The sequence below is a fragment of the Falco naumanni genome, chromosome 1 (genome assembly GCF_017639655.2).
Source record: "Falco naumanni isolate bFalNau1 chromosome 1, bFalNau1.pat, whole genome shotgun sequence".
Lineage (NCBI taxonomy): Eukaryota > Metazoa > Chordata > Aves > Falconiformes > Falconidae > Falco > Falco naumanni.
The window spans coordinates 49,814,097-49,836,075 of NC_054054.1; the positions used below are offsets into that span (position 1 = coordinate 49,814,097).

At 39.5% G+C, this 21,979-nt stretch overlaps 1 protein-coding gene and 1 long non-coding RNA gene across 10 annotated transcripts in view; one reads left to right on the top strand and one right to left on the bottom strand.

Moving 5' to 3' along the window:
* The window catches only part of ABLIM2 (actin binding LIM protein family member 2), a 144,615-nt gene that overhangs the window by 60,447 nt on the left and 62,189 nt on the right, over positions 1 to 21,979 (top strand). For all 9 annotated transcript variants that reach the window (XM_040593364.1, XM_040593300.1, XM_040593335.1 and 6 more), the window contains exons 4-6: positions 3,938 to 4,053; positions 8,860 to 8,986; positions 11,060 to 11,153. In XM_040593364.1, the coding sequence (XP_040449298.1) occupies positions 3,938 to 4,053; positions 8,860 to 8,986; positions 11,060 to 11,153 (337 nt within the window). The remainder of the gene's footprint in view (positions 1 to 3,937; positions 4,054 to 8,859; positions 8,987 to 11,059; positions 11,154 to 21,979) is intronic.
* On the bottom strand, positions 6,354 to 10,353 carry LOC121087881. Its single transcript, XR_005827783.1, has 2 exons — positions 9,404 to 10,353; positions 6,354 to 7,746 (listed from the first exon to the last, which is right to left on the bottom strand). It is a non-coding gene; the product is annotated as an uncharacterized LOC121087881 (long non-coding RNA).

Consider the following 21,979-nt stretch of genomic DNA (forward strand, 5'->3'; position numbering starts at 1 on the left):
GTAGGTCCTTAGGTTGCAGTCTGATATTACAACTGACCCAGTGTAACTGCATTCTGCTACTGAAATGAATAGCTTTGCGCTCCCCACAACCCTGACCATATGCTTCTGTTAATTTTCTTGTATGAAATTTAGTTGACTGTTCAGCCACAGTCAGGTCAGCAACAGAAGGTGATCCATCTGCTCTGAAAAAAATGGAATATTTTCTTTTGGCCCAGAAAGCTTGAATGTCTTGCCCACAGCTGCACAGGTTGAGGCATGGTGCAGAGAGGGACAAGAACAGGACCAGACCTTTTAGTGTCAACACACAGTTCCCCTGGTTTAGGCTGATGATGGTTTGATGTTTTACAATATAATTTTGTTGGTGAGCTCCAGTCATTTCTGGGTTTACAAATATTCTAGGCAGATGGATAAAACAAAATTCATTGGGAAATGAATCACAGAGGTATTAAAATCCTACAAGTCATTTCAGAGAGTCGCTTTAAAGATGCTCTTAATTCTCATTTTAAAAATAGATTATCCAACTGTGAAAATCACGCTGAATATTTTTAAAAGGATTAGCAGTTAATTAAAACCCATACCTAGCAATGTTCAGTGGGTGACTGGTGGTGAGATGTCATTGTATTCAAAGGCAGATATGCTGCTTTTAGCCTACAATGCTATATATAGTCCTGCTCACAAGTTAAAGATCTCAGAAACTGAAACCTTGTTAGCTGACTGTTACCACCTTCTGTTGTGCCTTCACTTGTATTGGCAGCGTTGAAATCCTTCAGCACGGCTGCTTGTGAAAAGGAGAGGTCAGATGTTACAGAAATACTGGCAAATGTGCTGTGTACAAATTCTGGATTCCCAGTGAATAAGATAGTGAAGCAAACTCCGAGACCTGATTGTCTCCAGCGAGGGAAGGAAATGTCTGCCTATGCCTTTGGGTGAACCGCTTCCAAGGAGGATTTCCCTGTTTTTTTAGAGCAAGGTATCTTGCGGATGTGGAAAACTTAACAGAGAATTGAACTTGTTGCCCTCTCCCCTCCAAATGGAAGGGCCTGAAATCAATTACTAAGCTCTTAACAAAGAAACCAAGTAAGATATGTTTATGGGCTCATGGGGCCCTTCCCTCTGAGGCTCAATGCCATGGTGTGGTGCCTATGAGCTTTGGTATGTTTTGGGGCTGTCATCTACCCAGCTCTGTCTTTGTGCCATAGGAGATCAATTATCCTATTCTTCTCTTTGAGTATCAACTTATTTTCTTTCAGATTGGCTAATTGCCTAGTGTAGATGAGCAAATTCAAAGCGATCAGTCCCTCCTTCTACTTCACTTGATGCTTCGTGCATCTGTTTGAGATGGGCTTCTGTATTCGGCTGGAAGTTCAGCTGGATTTTTGTTATTTTGTTATCAAGTCAAAAAAATACATTAACCATCCCTCTGGCTATTCCTGCTTATATACTAGATACAAGAATGTTCTGTAGTTGAGGTCATTCTTCAGAGCAGTGTATCTGTCATTCATGGCTTCTAGTACATCATCATCTCCAGGATTATGAACAGCTCAAAGACTGCCGTTTTACCGAGACATCTCATGAGAGTGCAGCTGGGTCGTTAGTCAAGTCCCAGTCTTGGTCTCAAGAAAGACTATGGCAAAACATCTCTGATGGTAATATCCTGCCAGGGCATGCAACCATGCTTAACAGTGAACGATGTCAGGGTATTGTATGGCTGTGTAGTTGTGTGGTTGTATCTGTGGAGCAGGTTACCATTTTTGGAGGGGTTTAATTTGGAGCAGATTACCGGTGGTCATAATAAGTCTATCAGTGTAAATGAAGATGAGATGTCTTCTTAAAAACACATAGGAGATCAACTACAAGTTCTTATCTCAGTTCTGGAACAGGTGAAATTCCTTGGCTTGTACTGTTCCAGGTCAATCAATAGTGCTAAGTTCTAGACTTGATTTTGTAAGATTTTATTAAAATGAAAACAGGATTAAATGGTTTCTTTCACATTGGCACTAGAAAACTAGGACAGTGTTTAAAGTGTGTCACCCCATTTTTGAGACAGTTTTTGGTAATTAGCCATACATATTAATTATCTATATAGGTGTGTATCACATCACATTTAATAAGTTGTATTCAAATGTACATTTGAATGAACTTCTGGGCTGGACAAGATGACCTCCAGAGGTCCTTTCCAACCTCACTTGTTCTGTGATGTTCATGAAACTTTTATTCCATACATTAAAAGGCTTCATGACTTTGAGCAGTGTAAAAATCTGTTGTAAATAACAGTTACAACCTAAAAAGAACGTTTTTGGGGTTTTTGATATGTAACACAGGAGATTGCTGCAAGATGGGACAGACCTGCCGCTCACTGGAGCGTGGCTCCATCACGTCCTCTCTGTTATACTAGACAGTGTTGTCGTCTTCTGATCAGTTTATTGAGTAAAACTCATGGTAGAAAATCCTGTTTGAACAGGTGGAAATTTAGGATTCCTGGATCTGTACTAACATGGTGTTGGGCCTGTTTGTACCAGAATCACACATGGAGCATTTACTTGTGTCAAAGAGCAAGACAATTTTAAAGGCTATTTGCCTAAAATATTTTCCCTTATCTTAACTTTAGGTAAGTAAGAGGGTAGCCGGCAAGTATTTGGAGTATAAAGTCATTAGTGAAGGGAAAAAAGGAAAGGTGAAAAGCAGAATTCATTATTGGATATTCAAAGATCCTAAAATATCTGAAGTCTCTGTTGTCCTCATGATTTTTAAAGTATTGCCTATGATCCAAAATGGATTGAACACTTAGAGCTGGTTTTAAATAGATTTTAGTAGCATTATTTAGAAAGAAGGGACAGCATTGCTTTTGTTCTCATTTTAAGTAATTAAAGTTTTCTTTTAAATGCAACACCTGTAGACTAAGCCACTCGGGTGGCTTAGGGAAGAAAATAACGTTTATGCTTAGCCAGAGGTATCTGTGCAGCTTTTGTAGTGAAGACAACCTCTAAACCTGGTATGAATCTGATAGTGTTTGTGGGGGCATGTCATGCAGAGTTTTGATGAAATGTTAATGAGATTATTTAATCACATGGAAATCACCACGAGGCAGAAGGCCTGTGTTATGTTTCTGCCCCACTTAGCCATATTTTGATAGCTTACTTGGGATTTAGGTGGACATGAGCTTTAGGTGGAGTTAAATGTGTTTCTACATCCTCATCATCCTTTGCTGAATTATGAAGTGATTTGCCCATCTGCTCAGCCTAGAGAAAAAAACCAACATCAGCAGTTTCTGTGCCCAGACAAGAAAGTTCACTGCACAAAGTTTGTTGTTTTAAGGACATTGATAAAAAGGAAGGATTTAATTAAGTGTAAGGAGAGATGTTGAGTAGAGCAAACAAGTAATGTAGATGCTTTGAGTTTTATAACTGGGATAGGTTTTCTCATATGAGACTTCACCAACTTTTCCTTTCTAAGCATGTAAATTAAGAGGAGAACTTTGATATGATCAAAGTTGGGAGGACAAGTGCTGTTTTCTTAATGTGTAAAAGTCATCATTCATGCAGCATTTTCAGAACATAAAAGCAGCTGCATTTGCCTGTAACTTATCCCTCTAATGTGACTTTTATTTTTATTCTGTAACTGATCCTGTTAGTGATCAACCCTTGCTAATACTACATTTCTTAGATACACAAGGATTTGGACTTGAGTGCTCAGTGTGGTTTTGTATCTTGAGAATATTTTTTTTTTCCTAAGTAGCTGTAACATCTGCTTTTGCAATTGTCTATTTGATATGTCCCTTTGATACTTTAGCCTCCAAGTAGCTGAAAAATCATGAATGAGAAGTGGGCAAGCAAAGAAAAAGAAACCAGAGTAATGATCAGTTCCTTTATGGAAGGATACTCCATTTTGATAAAGGTGTGAGACTGTAACCTGTTCACTTTTATTTCCTCTGTTGTAGGCTGCCTTTCCCTGCAGGCGACCGGGTGACTTTCAATGGGAAGGAGTGCATCTGCCAGAAATGCTCCCTGCCCCCTTCCAGCAGCACCAGCTCTTTCCCTGTACAGAACCTGCGAAGTAAGTAGGGGTTTCTACCCTTTGCTGTGGTACTTCTTAGTCTGTGCAAGTTTAAAGAACAAAATTTTGCAGCAGTACTTGTAACTGGTACTTCTACCACTATGCTGCATAGAAGGTGTTGAGAAATACAATGTAGTCACGTGAAAAAGTATGTGGTAGTTCTCTGAGAAAGTCTGATACTAAGAAACACAAATGGTGCCATTATTGGGTTAACAATACGAAGAAACTCTCAAAACATTTGACTAATACTGGAGTAAATTGAATTATTTGGAGAAAGGTGTGATATAGATGTTAATATTTTTGAGGACATAGTCCAATTCCAGCTAAAATAAAATGAAATTTAATATTTTGTGAGTGTTCCAGTATTGCTTCAGAAAATATCAGTAACATGACTGTGTGGCGAAATACTACACAGGAAGGGTTAATGTATGCAATGTGACCAGGGGGTTATTTGCCTTGACCTCAGTACCATAGTGTACTATCAGAAGATACAAACACTGCAGAGAAGAAATGTGGTCTTTTCATACCGCCTCTTTTGTAGCAGGTCATAGAGTGGCATTGTGGCTCTGAATTCTGTTCCTCGGCTGGTTTGTTCCCAAGGAGCTGCCATGCTTTGAGAGTCAACCACTACCTTTATGTAATTACACAGCCACAGCAATTCAGTTAAACAGCAAAGACGGAAATACTTGTAGTGACTACCACACTGTCACATTGCATCGGGCTGGATTCAGCATGGCTGAGGAAGGGCCCCATAGACTGCTTGTCTTTGTATATAAGGAATCCAGCCCACTTCAGGGAGAAATCTCTCCTTTTTTTGGTGTTTTCTCCCCCCAGCCCTCCCTCTAGAGAAGTTTTCACCATCTGCTTTCTCCAGTTTGTCAGCAAAAGCTGCTGTGGGAATGTAGTGAGAGAAGCTATGCTGGCTCCTCTCTTCCCAAAAGAGAATGGCATTGGGAAGGGGGCGGCCCTTTCTCTTAGGTGCATCTTCTCATCATGAAGATGATCCATCTCTCCATTTCAGAGATGGATCATCTTCAGCCATCTTGGCTGGCTGCATTTGCAGATCCATATTTTAATGGCCTATCATCCTATCATCTCTTTGTCCCCTGTCATATGGGAGAAGTGCCTTTGCTTTTAATGGACATTATTTGCCTCATAGAGTACGGACAGAACTTCATTTGATTACCTGTGATTACATAATCCTTTTATGTATTTACATCCCCTTTCTCTGTACACACCAACCCACCATGGAGAGTTTTTCTGGTATTGCATTTCCCCAGAACTTTCAGGTCACTGTGCCAAGTCTCTGCAGTGCACAGGTACCTGCAAACCTCAGCAAACCACTTGTCTCAAAGGGAAACAGTACTGGAAGCATATCTTCGTGGCAAAACCTGAGCTTGGAAAACAGAAGTTTAGCTTTTCTCCGAAAAAAAGTCTCAAACCTATTTAAACCTCAAACACAGGTCTGCTTTAAATTGATGAAGTCTGTAGGTTTCAGTAGAATTGGTCAAGAGTCTGGGTTCAAACGTGGGTGATATCTGCCACACTGTAGACTTCTAAAGGAATTTGATCTCACCTTCACCTGAGACTATAGCCAGCTCTGCTTTTCAAACTATGTCGTGATGGGGTTGAGCTGATAGACAAAATGGCTTCTCAAAGGGCAAACTCAAGTCCATACCTGGCCTGCAAGTAAATTGTGCTATGATGTTGCAAGGATCCCAGACAAACATACCTGTGTAGACTATAGTCTCTTACCTCTTCCTTACTCCATTTCCCCATGGCTTGCAGTCCAGCTGCAGGCCGGCATCTTCTGATTTCATAGTGATGTGCAGCACCCAGCTGGCCCAGAGCTGTGGAGGTCATGGAGCTCAGGAAATTGGATAGCAATGGTATAATCCCTCCTTGGTGTGGGGAATAGAGCTTTGATGGGTCAATGGCAAGCACTGCAGCCACAAATACGTGGAAGTGCGTGCATGTATACATAGCGGGATATGTAAGAGCCTAACCAATGCCAATTCAGAGAAAATTAATGAAATATCTAAAAAGGTAATAAAGAATTTGGGAAACATTCAGATTAATACGTACTTTGTGAAAGAGCAATATGTAATTGCAGCTGCTTTCTAAGCATCTCATCCTCAGGCTAGAACCAGTGTTTCAGGAATGAACAAGCAGAGACATCTTGGTTGAACTGGAAAATTGAAAATCCAGGCTGGCTGGCTGTAGCTATGCTACATATTACACAAAGCAATACATGGAGTGTCTCCTTGTTTTAGCAACAGTCTTCTTAGAAAAGACCTTAATGTTTTAAACGAACAATTCTTTTTATTAAAGAACAGTAGTGCACAAAAATATGTGACTCCAAGTAAGCTGAGTCAAGGACCAAGTAATACATAATAATAACCTGCTGTTACGCTGGTTGTGCTCCTGGCTCAGAACTGCCTGATACATACTATGTGCGTTATTTGTCGGCCCATTTATCTCTGACTTGAGCTCAAGAATGCTTTCAAGAGATCTCATGGGACTCACTGAGCTCCCAACATCGCTGTCCCCTCTGAGCCAGTTCTATTTTCATACTCCAGCTTCAGTTCTGATCTCCTTTATGTATTACGTTTGGAAGAAAGGAAGAATGTCAAATATTTGCTCTTTGCCTGAGTCCTTGATTTTTTTATTATTATATAAATACCTCTACCTACTCGTTTTATTTCATTTATAAAATACTAGCTTTGAAAACCTCTTGTGGCAGTGTTGATGTGGAAAGAGAGCACTCAGGGAAGAATTTCAACATGTAGCAGCAAATTGATGGGTTCTGCAGAGTTATTGGTTGAAATCAGGTGAGTCACCAAAGGATGCTGCATCCAAGACAGGAAGACAAGGACGTCACATCAGTAGGCACTGTTGGCATAGCAACCACAATGTTTGTTTTTAATTATCTGGAATTTAACAGAGAAAACAGCAGTTGGGAACAGAAAAGTAGCTCGCCAAATGCTGCGTTTCTGCCCACCCAAGCTTAAACCAGATGAAAGGTGAATGACATCTGAGCAGAAAGTGTTGTATTGAGTTTGCGAAAGAAACCCTCAACCAGTGAGATTAAATTAGATTACCAGATGAACCCCTGGTGCAGAGGAGATCACAAATTTCTGATCGCAGTTGAAGAATAGATACTGCAGAATACTGCAGCATTTCTTCTCTTGTGGGACTAAATCCAGGCACACACACACAAATGTTCTTTTTTGTTAGCAAAACTCAAATGTTCTGATCTGTGGTGCACGTGCTTTTGTGCTGGGCTTGTTTCCACATATTGGTGCTTTACTGGTGACATTAGAGAGACATATTATTACTCCCTTAATCCATTCCAAATCCACTAAAGGAAAATAAGAACTGTTCTTTATTGTTGTGTGCTCAGAAATGAGGCATTTAAAATTGCACTAACAGAGTGTCTCATTAGGGTCACGTAACCAACTAAATAGTCTTAAATCAGAGTTTTTAAGAGAACTGTTTAACTGTTTTAATGAGATCCTGTGTTTGGAGTTCTTAATAACTAGATGTATCTTTTTTATGGTTTTGTGTATCTTTCTCTTCCATGCAAGACATCAGTTTTTTTTTTTTTTCTCTTCTGACATCTTTAAATGACTCTTCAAGTGCCTTTCAGAGTTTGTCTTTTCCTAGCAGATTGTTGGTATACATGAAGAATTCCTAAAAAAAAAAAAAAAAAAGATTTCACGTAAGATGGAAGATCTAATGATATTAGATTAGAAGGGTTACTGAGAGATTGATACTAGAATCAGTTTATTACTGTTACTTATACCTATTTTTCCACATATTCTGACTATTTTAACTTTTTGTAAGAAAATTATACATAGGCGTGGATCTACAGTGAAGAGTGAAAGAGAGCCGGACCTTGTAGGGTATGAGAGGATTCATTTAGGACACAGAGAACCACATTCAAATCCCTTGTCTATGTAGCATCTCTAAACAAGGTACTTGCTGGTGGACTGTTGGTGTGGAAATGAGACTAGATCTGGCTTTTACTAGCGTAGTCAAAAGCATCCGTGATTAAAAAAAAAATAAATCAAAAAGCAACCAAATCCCCCCAAAAGTCTTGTCCTTAATTATTTTTTCTGGGGAGTGTAGCTAGTTCATGTATAGCCTATTTAACCAACATAGCCTAGCCTATGTTACCTAGTTATGACATGTTTTGCGTTTAATTTTTGTTACCACTTTTTGGATCTTCATATATGTGAATTTCTATAAATAATAAATATGTAGCCAGCCATCACTTTCACATACTGCAATGTCACTACTACTCAGGAATTAGTAATGCTTCTTAAGTAGTGGTGTATTTTTCCTGTTACAGAATTTCATGTCAAAATTTGAGCTTAGTTTTTTTTCATAGTTGCAAAAAGAATTTTGGAATAATAAGGAAAGCTTTCAGACCCAGAAACAACATCTAATATGAAGAATCAGTTACTTGCTTTCATCTCATGACTTTTAGGACTTTTTAATCAGTTTTATTGGCCCAATTTGCAATTCTTGAAAGCTTAATCAGCAAAACTTTGTATCTTCTAACCGAAGTGTAAATTAATGAAGATAAAACCTAGAGGCACTAGGAGACCTAAGTTACTAGTTTTTTTCTTTGAATGATTCTTATCTTCCAGGAATGTTAGGGCAATGTTAGGGCAGCACCACCTGTCATCCTGCAGTGAGCTGTTAGTAGGACACAGGTGAATCCTTGTACTGCAGTAACCAGTATTGTTGTGTGACCATCTAAAGCGTGTGATTCACTCGTATTGGATTTTTCTCTTGCAGATTGTGGGGGCTGTGGTTCAGAAATAAAAAATGGTCAGTCATTGGTTGCCTTGGACAAACACTGGCACTTGGGCTGTTTTAAGTGCGATACATGCGGCAAGCTACTGAATGCAGAGTACATCAGCAAGTAAGTTGAGGAGCATTTTCACTTGTTTTCAGCATTCTTTTAATACAAAGTAATTAATTTAGCATTGCATATCCATTAGCTTTTGTTTATGTATAGTTGGGGGATACATAAAAGATTAGAGATTATTATCTAAATTATCGCCTAAATTGTATTAAAAGATTTAAAGCAGAAAAAAATCAAATTAAGAAAAGTAGAAGTTGATTTTTTCCGTTTAGCTGGAGTGGGACTTGACAAAGCAGCTATGCTATAGAAACACAATGGTAGAATATGCTTCAAAGCCCCATAGACACGCCCTGAGTTGTCTGTGTTTGATTTTTCTGTATGTGATGCTGTAATGTGAACAAGCAGATGTTATCCTTTCCATGTGCTTCACATAAGCAAAAATGTTCTGAAGAAGTTCATTAAGGAGGTACATACCATGCTTTTGCGCTGATCCAGACCCTCATGCTCTCAGATTTGGACTGAATGTGATGACAGCAATAAGAGACAGCACAAAGCACACACACAGACCAAGTCCCGTGTCAACACTCATATCAATTGGGTGAGATACAGGGCTTTCACCAGCCAAGGCACCTGGGAGTAATTTCTGCTTCAGAGAAGTGTGTTGATATGATGAAATTTTCCTAAACAGCCGAGTAACTCAATCATCAGTGCCCAGAGATGATGGAGTTTCAGAGCTGGTGTCCCACTGACTTTCAGCAATTCTCTTGAATTTAGATTAACACAAGTATAACATTTAATTTCACAGCTTGCACTGCAGAAACAATATTTAATAAAAGGGTGTTCTTAAGTAAGGTTTTGCATTATCTCAGATGCTGTGCTACTCTGCTACATGTTTGGTACAGTGCATTTTTTCCTTGTTATTTAATAATGAAATACCCATAAATTGTAAAGATATAGCTGTTGTGAAATCCTCTCTTTAAAAAAGCTAAATGCCAAACAAAATAACTCAAGAGAAGAAACATCCTGGCTTCAATTAATTAAATTAATTGTTGTGATAACTTACAGGTTCGTTTCTGAGCAATCCAACTTGTATGCTATAAAATTAATTTTTGTGTTTCTGCAGGGAAATGTCCAATAAAATCATGCCCCTGCTAATAAATCTGTCTGTTCATAGGCTGTTTTAGCATAGCACATTAAACATTTAACTGTGTTTAACTTGCACTTTGAAACAGAAGTAGTCTCTCCAGCTTCTTCTAGAGCAATTTATTTTCGTTCATCGGTTTAATGGTCTAAGTGTAAAACTCCATAAAACTGTGATCTGCACGTAAAACAAATAGGTTCATTTCAGAGCAATGGCCCAAGTGTACTGGTTGTGACCAGTAAAGCCGAGACTCCTGGTTTTATCCTTCATATTTTTAAATTGTACCTTATCTTAAATCACTTGTGGTGGTGAAATAACTGTTCACGTCATGCAGGAACATACTGCGAGATCTCTTCTGCTGCTGGGGCTGAGGTCTCGCAGTCATTACTGACTTCTGTGGAGCAGATTCCCAAGACTGTCTGTAAGCAAGTCCAGTCCACAATGTCAGTAGATTTAAATGTTAATCAAAACTTGGTTTACAGTCAAGATACTCATTTGGGAAATTACTCTGTGACGTTTAAGCTAAAAGATCAGATTATATATATATATATATATATATATATATATATATTAGATTATACATACATTAGATTAATTAGATTATAAGTAAAGAGGAGGGAAAGAATAATATGTAGGAATAACTTTTTTTTCAAAAAGAGGGAAATGTGGAAGAAGTTAATGAGTAACACTATCAAAACAAATGGTGTGTGTGAGTGTCTCAGAAACCAGGTGTTGCAACAAGGGGAGAGGCGATGGCTGAATTCAGCGACAAAGCAGGAAAGTGGGATTGTGGTAGACTCAGAAGGGCCAGAATAGTTCATTAACTATTCAGTTCTTTACAAAATTAATAAATACAGGTATTTGGGAGGTGGGAAAGCCTGTAAATGCTTTATGAAGTGTTGAAGCATTAAGAAATTCTAGCTGTATAATCTCCCATTAAACCTGTAAGCCTATTTAAAGTATCTGTATGGCCTGTTGTTTTTCCCTAGGGATGGCATTCCATACTGTGAAACAGACTATCATGCAAAGTTTGGTATCAGATGTGACAATTGTGAAAAGTATATCACAGGAAGAGTGCTAGAGGTAAGGAGAACTTGTCATTCAAACATCTCAAGGTATACAAAGAGACTTGCTCTTTTGGGTACAGTCGTATGCTCACAAATGAGTGTTAATGCAACAGTTTGATGTTACTTTTATGAAATACTAGGAACTTTATAATTCTTTTTTTTTTTCTTCTGTTAATGACTTGATAATACACACACTCCCTAAAAAATTGTATTAATACTTAGCAAAATGTCTTTGTGATTTCTGCTTTTTGATCCTGTGTTATGTTCCCCAGAGTTAGGATGAAGCTGTTGAAAAAGTAAAGTGAATCATTTGAAATGTATTTTTGCACCCAGAAATGGGCTATGTTGGGGGGATATTTTTTTTTTAGTTTGTTCTAAAAAGCAAGGGGGCTGTTTAGTGTAGGTGCATGTTTATGCTTTATGAAAAAGAGTTTTCCACATAACTGAGCCAGGGTTGGAAATTAATATATTTCCTTTGATTTGAATGGAATTTATCCTTGGATCTATGTGTATTGTTACCTTATCGGTGACATCTGTTAGTCACTTTTTTCTTTCTGCCTTTTCCCTGTATTTTGTGAAGCCTTAGCAGTACTGCAGTTAGGAAGAGGTTCCCCAGGTTGCTCAGTTCACTTCTTTCTCTTCATCAGTTAAAAAAGCCAGGAGAAGTCCCAAAGGACTTCCACCAGACAAAGATCTTCTAGGGGTTGTACAAAGACTTAGCTGTCCAAATGGTGGACATTTATAGCTAGGTAAGAACTGAGAAGCAAGCGGAAAGAAACTTGGGTCCATACTAGATGACATGATATGGTGTTAAGGTTAGGCATGGGATGCTTTTCCGTTATCAGATGTTTTTACAGACATCTCAGAAAACAGACTTCTAATGAGGGATTTGAAAGAGCATAAAGACAGCTTTCTCACTTCTATAGGCGGCTCTCAAGTGGGAGAGGCAAAACAGAAGAAAACATTAAAAACTTTTCAGAAATGTAGGAGGGACAAGTGGAAGCTGCTACATGTTTTCAGAGATGTCAGCCTTTGAGACTGAATGAAAGGTAGTAAGAGCATGTGGGCTTTGAAGGTGAAACTAACTTAGGTTTGATGTGATTAAGAAAGAGGTGAATGCAGAGAGGAGTGCCGTGGTCAAAAATATAGCAAATTTTGGGTGCACTTACTCATAGCAGGTTACAGGGATTGATTGATACATGGGGGAAGAACAGCCTCCAGTTTCTGTACTGGCTGTTGACTTCACAATATTGTGGTTTTCTGTTCTGGTTCTTGCCTTGAAATATCTGTACAAAAATACTCTTTTTATTTGGTAGTATTTTACCCACGGTATGGTTAAATGATAGCATGTGGTGTGATGTGATTAAGAACTGGGTCCTTAATATCTCTATGGATGATGAAAAGGAAAAAAAAAATAGCATAGTAACAGTACTGAGTTGGATTTGTGGGACCTGGGGGCACGAAAGGCTGTATCTGTTTCTTCTAACTGCTTTAGTGAAAGCGTACTGAACTAAAAAAAGGAGGAGAGTTCCTTGTTTTTATTATAGGTGGACCAATAGCAAACTTGAGAAAAGTTAATTCTTTAAAGCTGTTGTAGGAATTTTACGTACGTCGCTGTAGTTCTAGATGACGTTTTTGGTTAGTGTATGTGTGCAACCCTCCTCTCCCTCAGTGTTGCTCTGCTGACAGTGCTGTAGCACTCATTTGTCTCTTAATTTGGTACTTATGCAGGCTGGGAGTGACTTTGAAGTCTGTGGCATTTAACTGTGGAAAAAATACTGATGCAATATTCTGAATCCTTTAAAAAAAAAAATGGGGAGAAAGGATTTTTTGCAATCTGTAAAAGTCCAGCAATTTCAGATAGTGTAAAACAGGAAAGATAGGACTAAGTTTGAAGCAGGCAATGAATTTGAACAATGCAATGGTATTTCATGTCTGGAAGCTTGTTACAACAACCTGGAAACTTACGATCTATAACCTTCTTCCATAAGATTGTATAAAACAATTCTTTGTTTTGTGTGCAACAAAACTGATGAAGCTTGAATACGTGTGCATGTCCAGTGTCCTAGCATCCTGCTGCCATGCTAAGTCTTGTTCCTCATGAAGTCTCCCCAAACACCGGCTCCCATCCCCTGTGTTTAACCATTGAGTATCTCAAAAGCTTTCTTTACATTTCCACTGCCTGTTTGCATGGTCAAGAGGTGACGCACAGCATGAGGCTCCTTCCATGGTTATCAGCCTGTGGTTTCCGTGAGCCTTTGGACCTCTGGAAGGTATCAGTTTAAATAGCTGTTGAGTTCCAGTGCTGACTGCGGAGAGCAGTCAGATGAGGAGGCAGCAGGCACTCCTCGTTCCATTAGGAAGCTAGACTCAAAGTCATGACCTAAGCAAACAGATATGAAAGAACGCAGAGACTGTATCTGTAGCTAACGTAGCTAAGTCATTTGTTGTTTGTCTGCAGCAAAAGGACTTGTTTGAAAGACTTGGAATTGGGGCTGATCTTTTCCATCTGTCTGGTAGAGGACTTGGTGTGTGTTTGTCATGGGCCAGCTTGTTGATATGTTTGTATATCTCCTGACAAGTGCAACAGGTAAAAAAAAAAAAAAAAAAAGGTGGGTTTTGTTGTAGGATGTATTTTTTTTGTGCAATTGTCTAGAATCCTGAAACATTTTTCAAAACTTCTGTATTTCTTTTTACCATCTTGGATATAATCTAGAGATACACAGAAATGATAGGGAAAATTGCTATTACAGTGGGGAAAGTCTCGACAGCAATACTTACTAGGCAGAGGAATAATCTCCCAAGGGAGCTGCTGGAAGCTATCACTTAGATAGTATTAAAACAAGATTGGACAAGGCACTGGAAAATCTACGTTAGGGAACAGTCCTGCAATGACAAAGGGAGGGACTATATGACCTAATAGGATTTTTTCCATCTCTGATTTCTGTGATAATGTCAGGAGGACAGCTGCTTCTACAATTACTCCGTGCCCAGATTTTATAATATTGTCTCCCTTTCCAACACTTGTTTGTTTAAAGTGTTTATTCAGCAGAGGAGGAAGGGAGAGTCAACTGGTGTGACTTACTGATAACTTACAAAAATATGGCTGTTTTTGTAAGTTGCCAGCCAAATACAATGATGATTTAGTTACTTAAATTCTTCCTTCAGCCCATTTTCTGAGGGCCAAATTCATTCCATGTAGTAAATGGGCTTAAACATAGGACAGCTCTGTTTATAATTCTTTTCTTGTTTCTTTTTCTCCAGTCCACCTTGGCTTGCCCCCGGTCTCCCAGGGAACTTGTACTGGAAAAGCTACAAAAGGGGCTGAGCAGCTAATTGGAGACCATGAACTCTTCTGTTGCTTTTAAAGGCAACAATTTTGCTGTTCTCTACAAAAAGCCTGCGCACCAGTGCTTTTGTGGGCAAGGTTTGCTTTGCTCATGAAGCATACAGAGGACTGTTTGATGCAGTATCAGTCCTCTCCTGGAAATTGCTATGTTTTATTCCTGGCCATATATATTGATAATCCTGCCATCCTCAATGGGGAGCATAAGGTGGCTGGAGTTTATAGTTTAACTTATAACGCAGTGCTATTAAAATCTTCTAGGGAGAAAAAGGGTTTATTTTAGTGGTTATGCTGTAGCTCTGTGGCCAATCCATCAATAGCTAAAATCTTGCAATAACGCAGAGAATAAACACATTTTAAAATAACAAGCTGTTGATTTTTATAACCAGCCATTTCCCTTTTGTCATGTTGCAATCTATTTCTCTGCATTTGGCACTAAAATTATTTTTTCTCTCTTTTTCTATCACAAGCAGTTATTTATTAATTAAAATCTCAATTTGTGCTAATAAGGGTGTCATAAAAATAGAAAAAATAAGTGTAATTGCTTTTTTCCTAAAATATACTATATTTCACATCATAATTCAGAGCCTAATACAGACCCTTTCTATCAAGAAAACACTTTGCATTTGTTTTGTGATTTTTTCATCAGTCTTCTAGCTGTGTTTTGCTTGGAGGAGGCAGAGATGTATTGTCTGCCTTCTGGTCCTTCCCTCATGAAAGGCCACACAGAGGCTTGGAAGGCTGTTGAGGTGCATGGAGGAGCTATGAGGCAGCCAGTGATGACTCCTTGTCCCCTTCTGGATTTCCTTAAGATCTGATATTTAGAAACTTCATGTCAATTTCAGCACCTCTCTATTTTAAAGCGGTCTGTTTATAGAGACTAATTCTTTGAATACACGTTGATTTTTAGCTTTTTTGTTTAATATTCTCCCCTTTAATTAATGAACTCTAAGGAAAAATTATAGAGAACAGTCAGTTCCTCTCAACTTCTGTTTTGCAAAACTAAACAAACCAAATTCTTCTCTGCTTATAAAGTCAGCTGCAGGCTCTTCTGGTGATGCAGGTGGACCTTCTCACTGTCTATTCCCAGCTGGAGCCACCTTCTCTCAGCATGGATGAGCATTGTACTCCAGATGATGCCCTACCACTAGCTTGTGCAGTGGTAGTAACCCCTTCCACTGTTTCCAAAGAGAGTATTTTCCCTGGGATGGGTTTCTTCTTGCCTGCTGTTCCAGCTGATGATTTCCTATGTTGTTAAAGGGTGTCTTCATATCCAGAGATAACGTCCTGGGGGTGTTCTGAAGGCAAATGCAGTATAGGCTGTGAGGGTGTCAAGTGTTAGTTGCTTGGATAGGCAACTGCAGCCCAGTGATGGCCAGGCTGAGCTGCCTCATAGCAGGCTTCCACGACCAACCATGCTGGTAGCTGATGAACAAGCTGGATCTCTGCCACTGCTAGCTGGTGTTTTGAATTTCATGTGAATAAAAGTTGTCAGTGTAGCACATTGGAAGTTATGCTTTTGGAAAAGTCTCTTGGGGCTTATTTACATGTAACCCAACAGCTTCTGGAAGCGCTGAGGGGTATTTTCAGCACTTGACGAAACTTCTGTCTGCAGCTGTCCCATGATTTACAGCTATGTGGCTGTGGTGTAAATGGGTCATTCAGGTGCTGCTGAAAGCAGCTGTATCACTTACTGAACATAATGATGGGTCTGACTCCTGGATCTGACATCCTAACATGACAGCATAGCACTCACTGTATGTGGTGGAAGAAAGAGTTAACATTTTTCTGGTTTACATGTATGTGTGAATGTCTAGAAAATCATAATCAATATATTTTAAAAAAAATCTATTAGTTGAAACCACGTTACGTTAAAATGAGGGAACAAATGCAGTAGGCAGTAGACAGGAATTAGACAAAAAATATCAATAATTTATATGTCAATTAACTACCACTTATACCTCAGTGACTTATTAATTAAAACATGAATCTTATTTTTCTTTTTTAGTTTGATTTTTGCTTTGCCCTCGGGTTGAGCTGCTTTTGTTTGCAGCCACATCTACTTTGCAAATCTTGCCTTTCCCTTTGCAAAAGTCTCGGTGTAGCAGAGAGACGAGACTAATTCTTTACAGCAGGGTGGACAGATTTCTGCCTGCAGTGTGGAAGAATGGTTCATTCTGAAATGTCTGTTACCCTGCTGTTTCACTAACAACAAAACCTAGTGATGTGTGAAAGGTACTTGAGCAGCTTATAATATAGGTAGTAATGCTGAAACATGCAATAAAAGCGGCTCTGTCTATACGAACGAAGGGTTTCCTGTAGCACGGGCAGCCTTGCAAAGTCTGTCAGAGCAGCAAAAGGATCCAAGTGTCAGTACTAATCTTTGGTTAGAAACTGCTCTCTACGCCAGTTTTCTCCCATCACCAGAGAAGAAGGAAAACTGTTGGAAAAGATACATCTAATAAACCAGCGTTAGCTCTTGCAAAAGGAAACCATCTAAGGTAGGAAACATTAACTAGCACTTTCAATGCATAGTGTTTGCTGAGATGCAAGGTATTTTGCTGCTTGAGAGCAGTCTCTTGTTTTGGTGCTACCTGCAATTTGTCTGTGGCTGCTGGTTTCAAAATCAGGGTAATCATCAGTGCGCAGCGTCTGAACTTGGCTGGGTAAGTCTTAATTGGCAGTTGACTTAGACTTTCTGCTTTTAAACAGGCATCATTAAAAATACTATTGACAAGCATATAAATAGGAATGCAAGTGTTTTTGAACTTAGCTTTTAGCCTTTTCTATAGCCCAGTTATATTGTTTTAGATGCATTCACCTTATCTTTCTCTCATCTTCGTCCTTTCCTTTTTCCTTATCTCTCCAGCAAGATACAGAGAGCTACACCTATCTATATTTATTCTCTGAACTGTTAAAAACTCACAGTTGTTAGCATGACAGGAAAAAACAGTACATATTAAAAGGAACTGTTTGCGTAGGTTTTACTCTGTAAATCAGTTTTTAGGTTTATTGAAGAAGAGCACTGAGTAGCATTTGGTGATAGCTTAAGCCTGTTACGTATTTACCAAAGTAAGGGGTTCTGCAAACTATTTCTGAATAACACAAAAGTTTAGAATTTGGGGAAAACTGGGTTGAAACTGAGGAGAAGGAATGACTGTAGCAGGTTTGGGTATTTTTTTTTTTTTTTTTTCAGTTTTCAGTTGATTGCTTGCTTGCTTTTCTGTTGAGGATTTCTCTTGTATATATGGGAGAAGTCCCCGGTAGTGCTGCTGTGCATTTGTGCCTGCGTGGGTTTCTATGTGTTAGTTTTAGTGCGTAGTTTGACTCCTGAGCCTGGCAAACAGGTGAATGGTGCCCACTGCCTTTTGCCGTTATGCAAAAACGTAGTAGCAGTTAACTGTCTTAAACTGTCTTAATTAATTAAAGCATCAAGGCAGTGATTCCTATAGTCACCTTGATACCTTCTGAGCCTCAGACACAAACAGCGTACTGTATGCCAGCTGTGATGCCTCTCCAAGCGATGTGTTGCTGTGGTGATGCGTTACTATCTGGTACTATTTGCCAGCATTTGAATATTTTGATAATGTGACAACATTGCACTTTTCGGATGTCTTCAGTTCCTCATCCTATTACTTTGTGTAATGTCTTTCATTTCTGATGGTCTTCTGACTCACCTGGGGCACGCTGGGGTCAGCCAGACCGCTGCTTCGCAGTGCCCTGTACCTGCCCATGATCCAGCCAGCAGCACAAGCGCCTCCCTCCAGCTCTCTCCCGTAACCATGACAGTGGTGCTGCATGCAGTAAGTGCACTTAGTGACAATTGGCTTTGTTGATAAAGTGTCTCCAGGATGCTCTGGCCCATGTGACAACAGTTCAGTGTGTCCTGCTAATAGCAGGAAAGCAGCCTGTGTGACTCATTTCTTGTATCTTTTAAGATTTTTCATCCTGCCAGTCTTCAGCATTTTTTGTGCTGCTTCAGATTTCTTTTTTTCCCCCCAAAGAAAGAACTTCTGAGTGGTACCTTGAACTGGCAATGTGTGGATGAGTCTGAAAGTAGCCACATCTTACTTCCAGGAAGGACTGTTAATGTCAGTTCTGCGTATGACAGCAGCATTTTCAGCCCCAGCTAAATTTAGGGGATCTAAAATATCAGTCCTTATTCAGGCACAGAATGAGAGACTGCTTCTGTCCTCAGATGTTTGCAGCCTGTATCATGTGAGCAACATGAAAAGAGCTGTGCTGGCTTCATCCGATAAACCATGCTGCCTCTCCAGGGCTGTTCAGTGTTGGTTGCAGCTTCGTTCTTCTCATCTGAAAGGGGTGGGCTAAATGCACAGCTTCCAGGTCGAAAATGAAGGGGGGTAGGTCTGCAAGTCATCTCTCTCCTTCTTTGTTTCCTCTCCCCGATCAAGAGATGGTAGAAGTGAGAGCCAGCTGCAGCTTGTACTGGCCTGTGAGTGGGTTTTAGGGAGTGGGAGAGGAAAGTGGAAAAGAAATTAAGGAGATGGTTAAGCAAACGGAAAACAGAAGCCTCTTCCAGTCTCAGTGGGTGGCAAGAAAAATTTGCAGAGCTGAGCAGAAAAAGACAAAAGGCGCAGATCACTCGTTGCATAACAAAAGCAACTGAGTGCAAAATCAGTGGTTTTAGGCATGACAGACTATTTTGGTTTACAAGATCATGTACCAAATTCTGTAGAAAAAAAATGCCCCATTGACCTTTCCCAGCTTTTGCCTGACTGCGGCAGGGCTGAATTTACTCCTGAGTCAGAACTTGTTTGCAGATGTCACAGAATGAGAATACAGTTATAATAGTGCTGATTTTTCTTTCTATTCTTTCATTTCCTTAATTATTCCCTTTAGGGGGGGTTAATTATTTTTTTTATCTCTCCTGCAAGCATTAGAAACTTCTCCTTCAGAGAGTCCAGTATATAGTACGTTACTATCATCCTGAGATAAATGTCCCTGTTGGTACATTCAGTCTCCACTTTATACCTGGAAGAATAAAAAGTGTGTGGGAGGCAGTAAAAATGACTCAGATGTGGGTGGGAAGTCTCAAGGCTCTGCAGAGTACAGCAGGATGAGCCAGAACCAAGACAATACGAAATAACTGTATATGTGAGACAGCTAAAGCTGTAAGCAATGCTGCAGGTGCATGTATTGAACATTTCACATGACTGTTTCTTGGCATCTAGTGGGATGATAAATTAATCCAGTAAGGAGAAGATGAGGAAAAGGATTAATTCAAAACATTACGCTACATTTATGCTGGTGTAAAGGTTTTACATCTTTGGTTGGAAATGGCTCATTTGCCCTGGCACACTGCTGCAGTGACTCAGTGGTGAGTCAGGTCCACTGTGACTAAGAAAATTAGTAAGAGTTTTCCTCCACATAATTCTGTCTTTGTCTCCTGGCTCTCACACTTTTCTCTCCTCAGCACTGCTGTTTAACATAAGCAATAGATATTTTGCCAAATCCTTCTGCCTTGATAATGTTGCCTGACCCTGTTGCATACTGTACATACATGTAGATGATGTGATAGCAGTTTACTAACTTAACCATTATTGTATACAACTGTTACTGAGTAATCCTTAAAGTTCTTCTGTAGCACATGCAAAACTCTGGCTTTGCTAGAAGTGTGAATGGGGATTTTATGTGGTTACACTTAAAGCTGGTAACTGAGCACAGTATTCTGCTCCAAGCGGCAAAGTTTATCTGATTTTCTGAATAGCATCACTCTGATGTGAAAATACGCTGTAGAATCCAGTTTATGGAGCCAGTACAGTCCACGTAATATGCAACTGTGGGGGTGCAATGGCAGAGTTAGGAGCGTGTGGCCATTAGACAACACTTGATGGTGCAGTGCTGTGCACCTCCTCCAGCAGGAACTAGCTCAGCCAAAGTCAGGGAACCACATTTACTTACAGAGATGCTGAATTTGCCTCCATAAATCAATGCAGTGATTGGCTGGGACATCTAATGTCAAAGTGGTATATCTCATTCAAAAACTTTATTAGATTTCATAAAGATAAAAACTTGGAGTTCCTTTTTATAACTATATTTTGTTATCAGTTTCCTGTACATTTCTGGCACCGAAGAAGAAGAACAGTTCATTCACATAATAGTTTAATATCCCAGTTTGGTGGATGACCACCATGATAGTTGAGGGGCTGGAGGACATAGTCTGTGAGGAGATGCTCAGGAAGCTGGACTTGTTTAGCCTGGGGAAGGGATGGCTTTAGGGGGACCTAATAGCAGTGTTCCCATACCTATGAGGAGGCCCTCAAGGATGTGGAAGCAAACTCCTTACTGAGGTGCGAGGTAGGAAAGCAGGAGGCCACTGTCATAAATTGAAAGAGGGGAAGCTCTGACTGGGTAAAAAGAGAAAAATTGTGCCGTGTTAATGAAACGTTCTCTTGGAGTCATCTCCTCAGAGGTTGTGCACTCTCCATCCTTGGAGGTTTTCAATATCTGACTGGACAAATTCCTGAGCAGGCTGATCTGAGTTGAGCATCAACCATGCTTTGAGCAGGAGGTTGGATTAGATGGCCTCCTGGGGTCCTTTCCAACCTGAATTAGTCTGTCATTCTATGGTGCAGTTGCACACTTCCTGACTTTAAAATGAATTATATTTCTAGTGTTAGCTGTATTACAAAGCGCACTTGAATATATCTCGGTGCCCTTTAATGAATGAATGTAAATGTCTGGTGAATGAAAATTATTTAGGAAATGGAGTTAGAGTATAGAAAGAATAATTTATTGTCTAATTGAAGTTTTAAACTTCAGCCAATTACTACAGTACCTTAGTCTTTTTCCTGTTCCAATCCCAAATAAATAGTAACTCAATTCCACTTAAACAGATAGCAGCAGTTGATTCATGTCTGTTTTTTATAAGAGCTTTAATCACTTCAGGTTGAGAAGCTGTCTGATGGAAAGGCTGATTGATTGTCGGCAGTTTTGTGCTTTATTCTTTTTCCCTTTGCTTGAGCAGGTGGTTGGTCTGGTGATGACCCAACTCTCCAACAAATTTGTTCATGTGAAAAGCTTTTAACTAAGAATGCTTTATACCAGTCTTCTGTGGGCTTTGTTTCTGGGTCATGCAACTGCACCATGCCTTGGCATACCAGCAGGCTCAGTGTTTTGTAGCCTGACTTCCACTATCTTTGTTCAGGATAGGATACAGTTAGGACTTCGTTTGGAGATTTTAGAGTATGAGGATGGCGGGATGTGAACCTACCTCAATAGATAGCACTCAGTGGTAATACTGCACTATTACAGCAACCTATTATTGTATAATTGTATTATACACTTAAAATGGAAAATATGCTTTGATATGATTGAATCATTGCAGCAGTATAAACTTTTCTCACTTCTGCAAACTCTCTACTCCCAGCAGTAAAAGGTGTGAGTTACCACTGTGCGTTTTGTTAAGACAGATTTTTTTATTATTATTATTTTTTATTTTTACAGGAAAAAGTTTACTAAAAGCTTCTCAT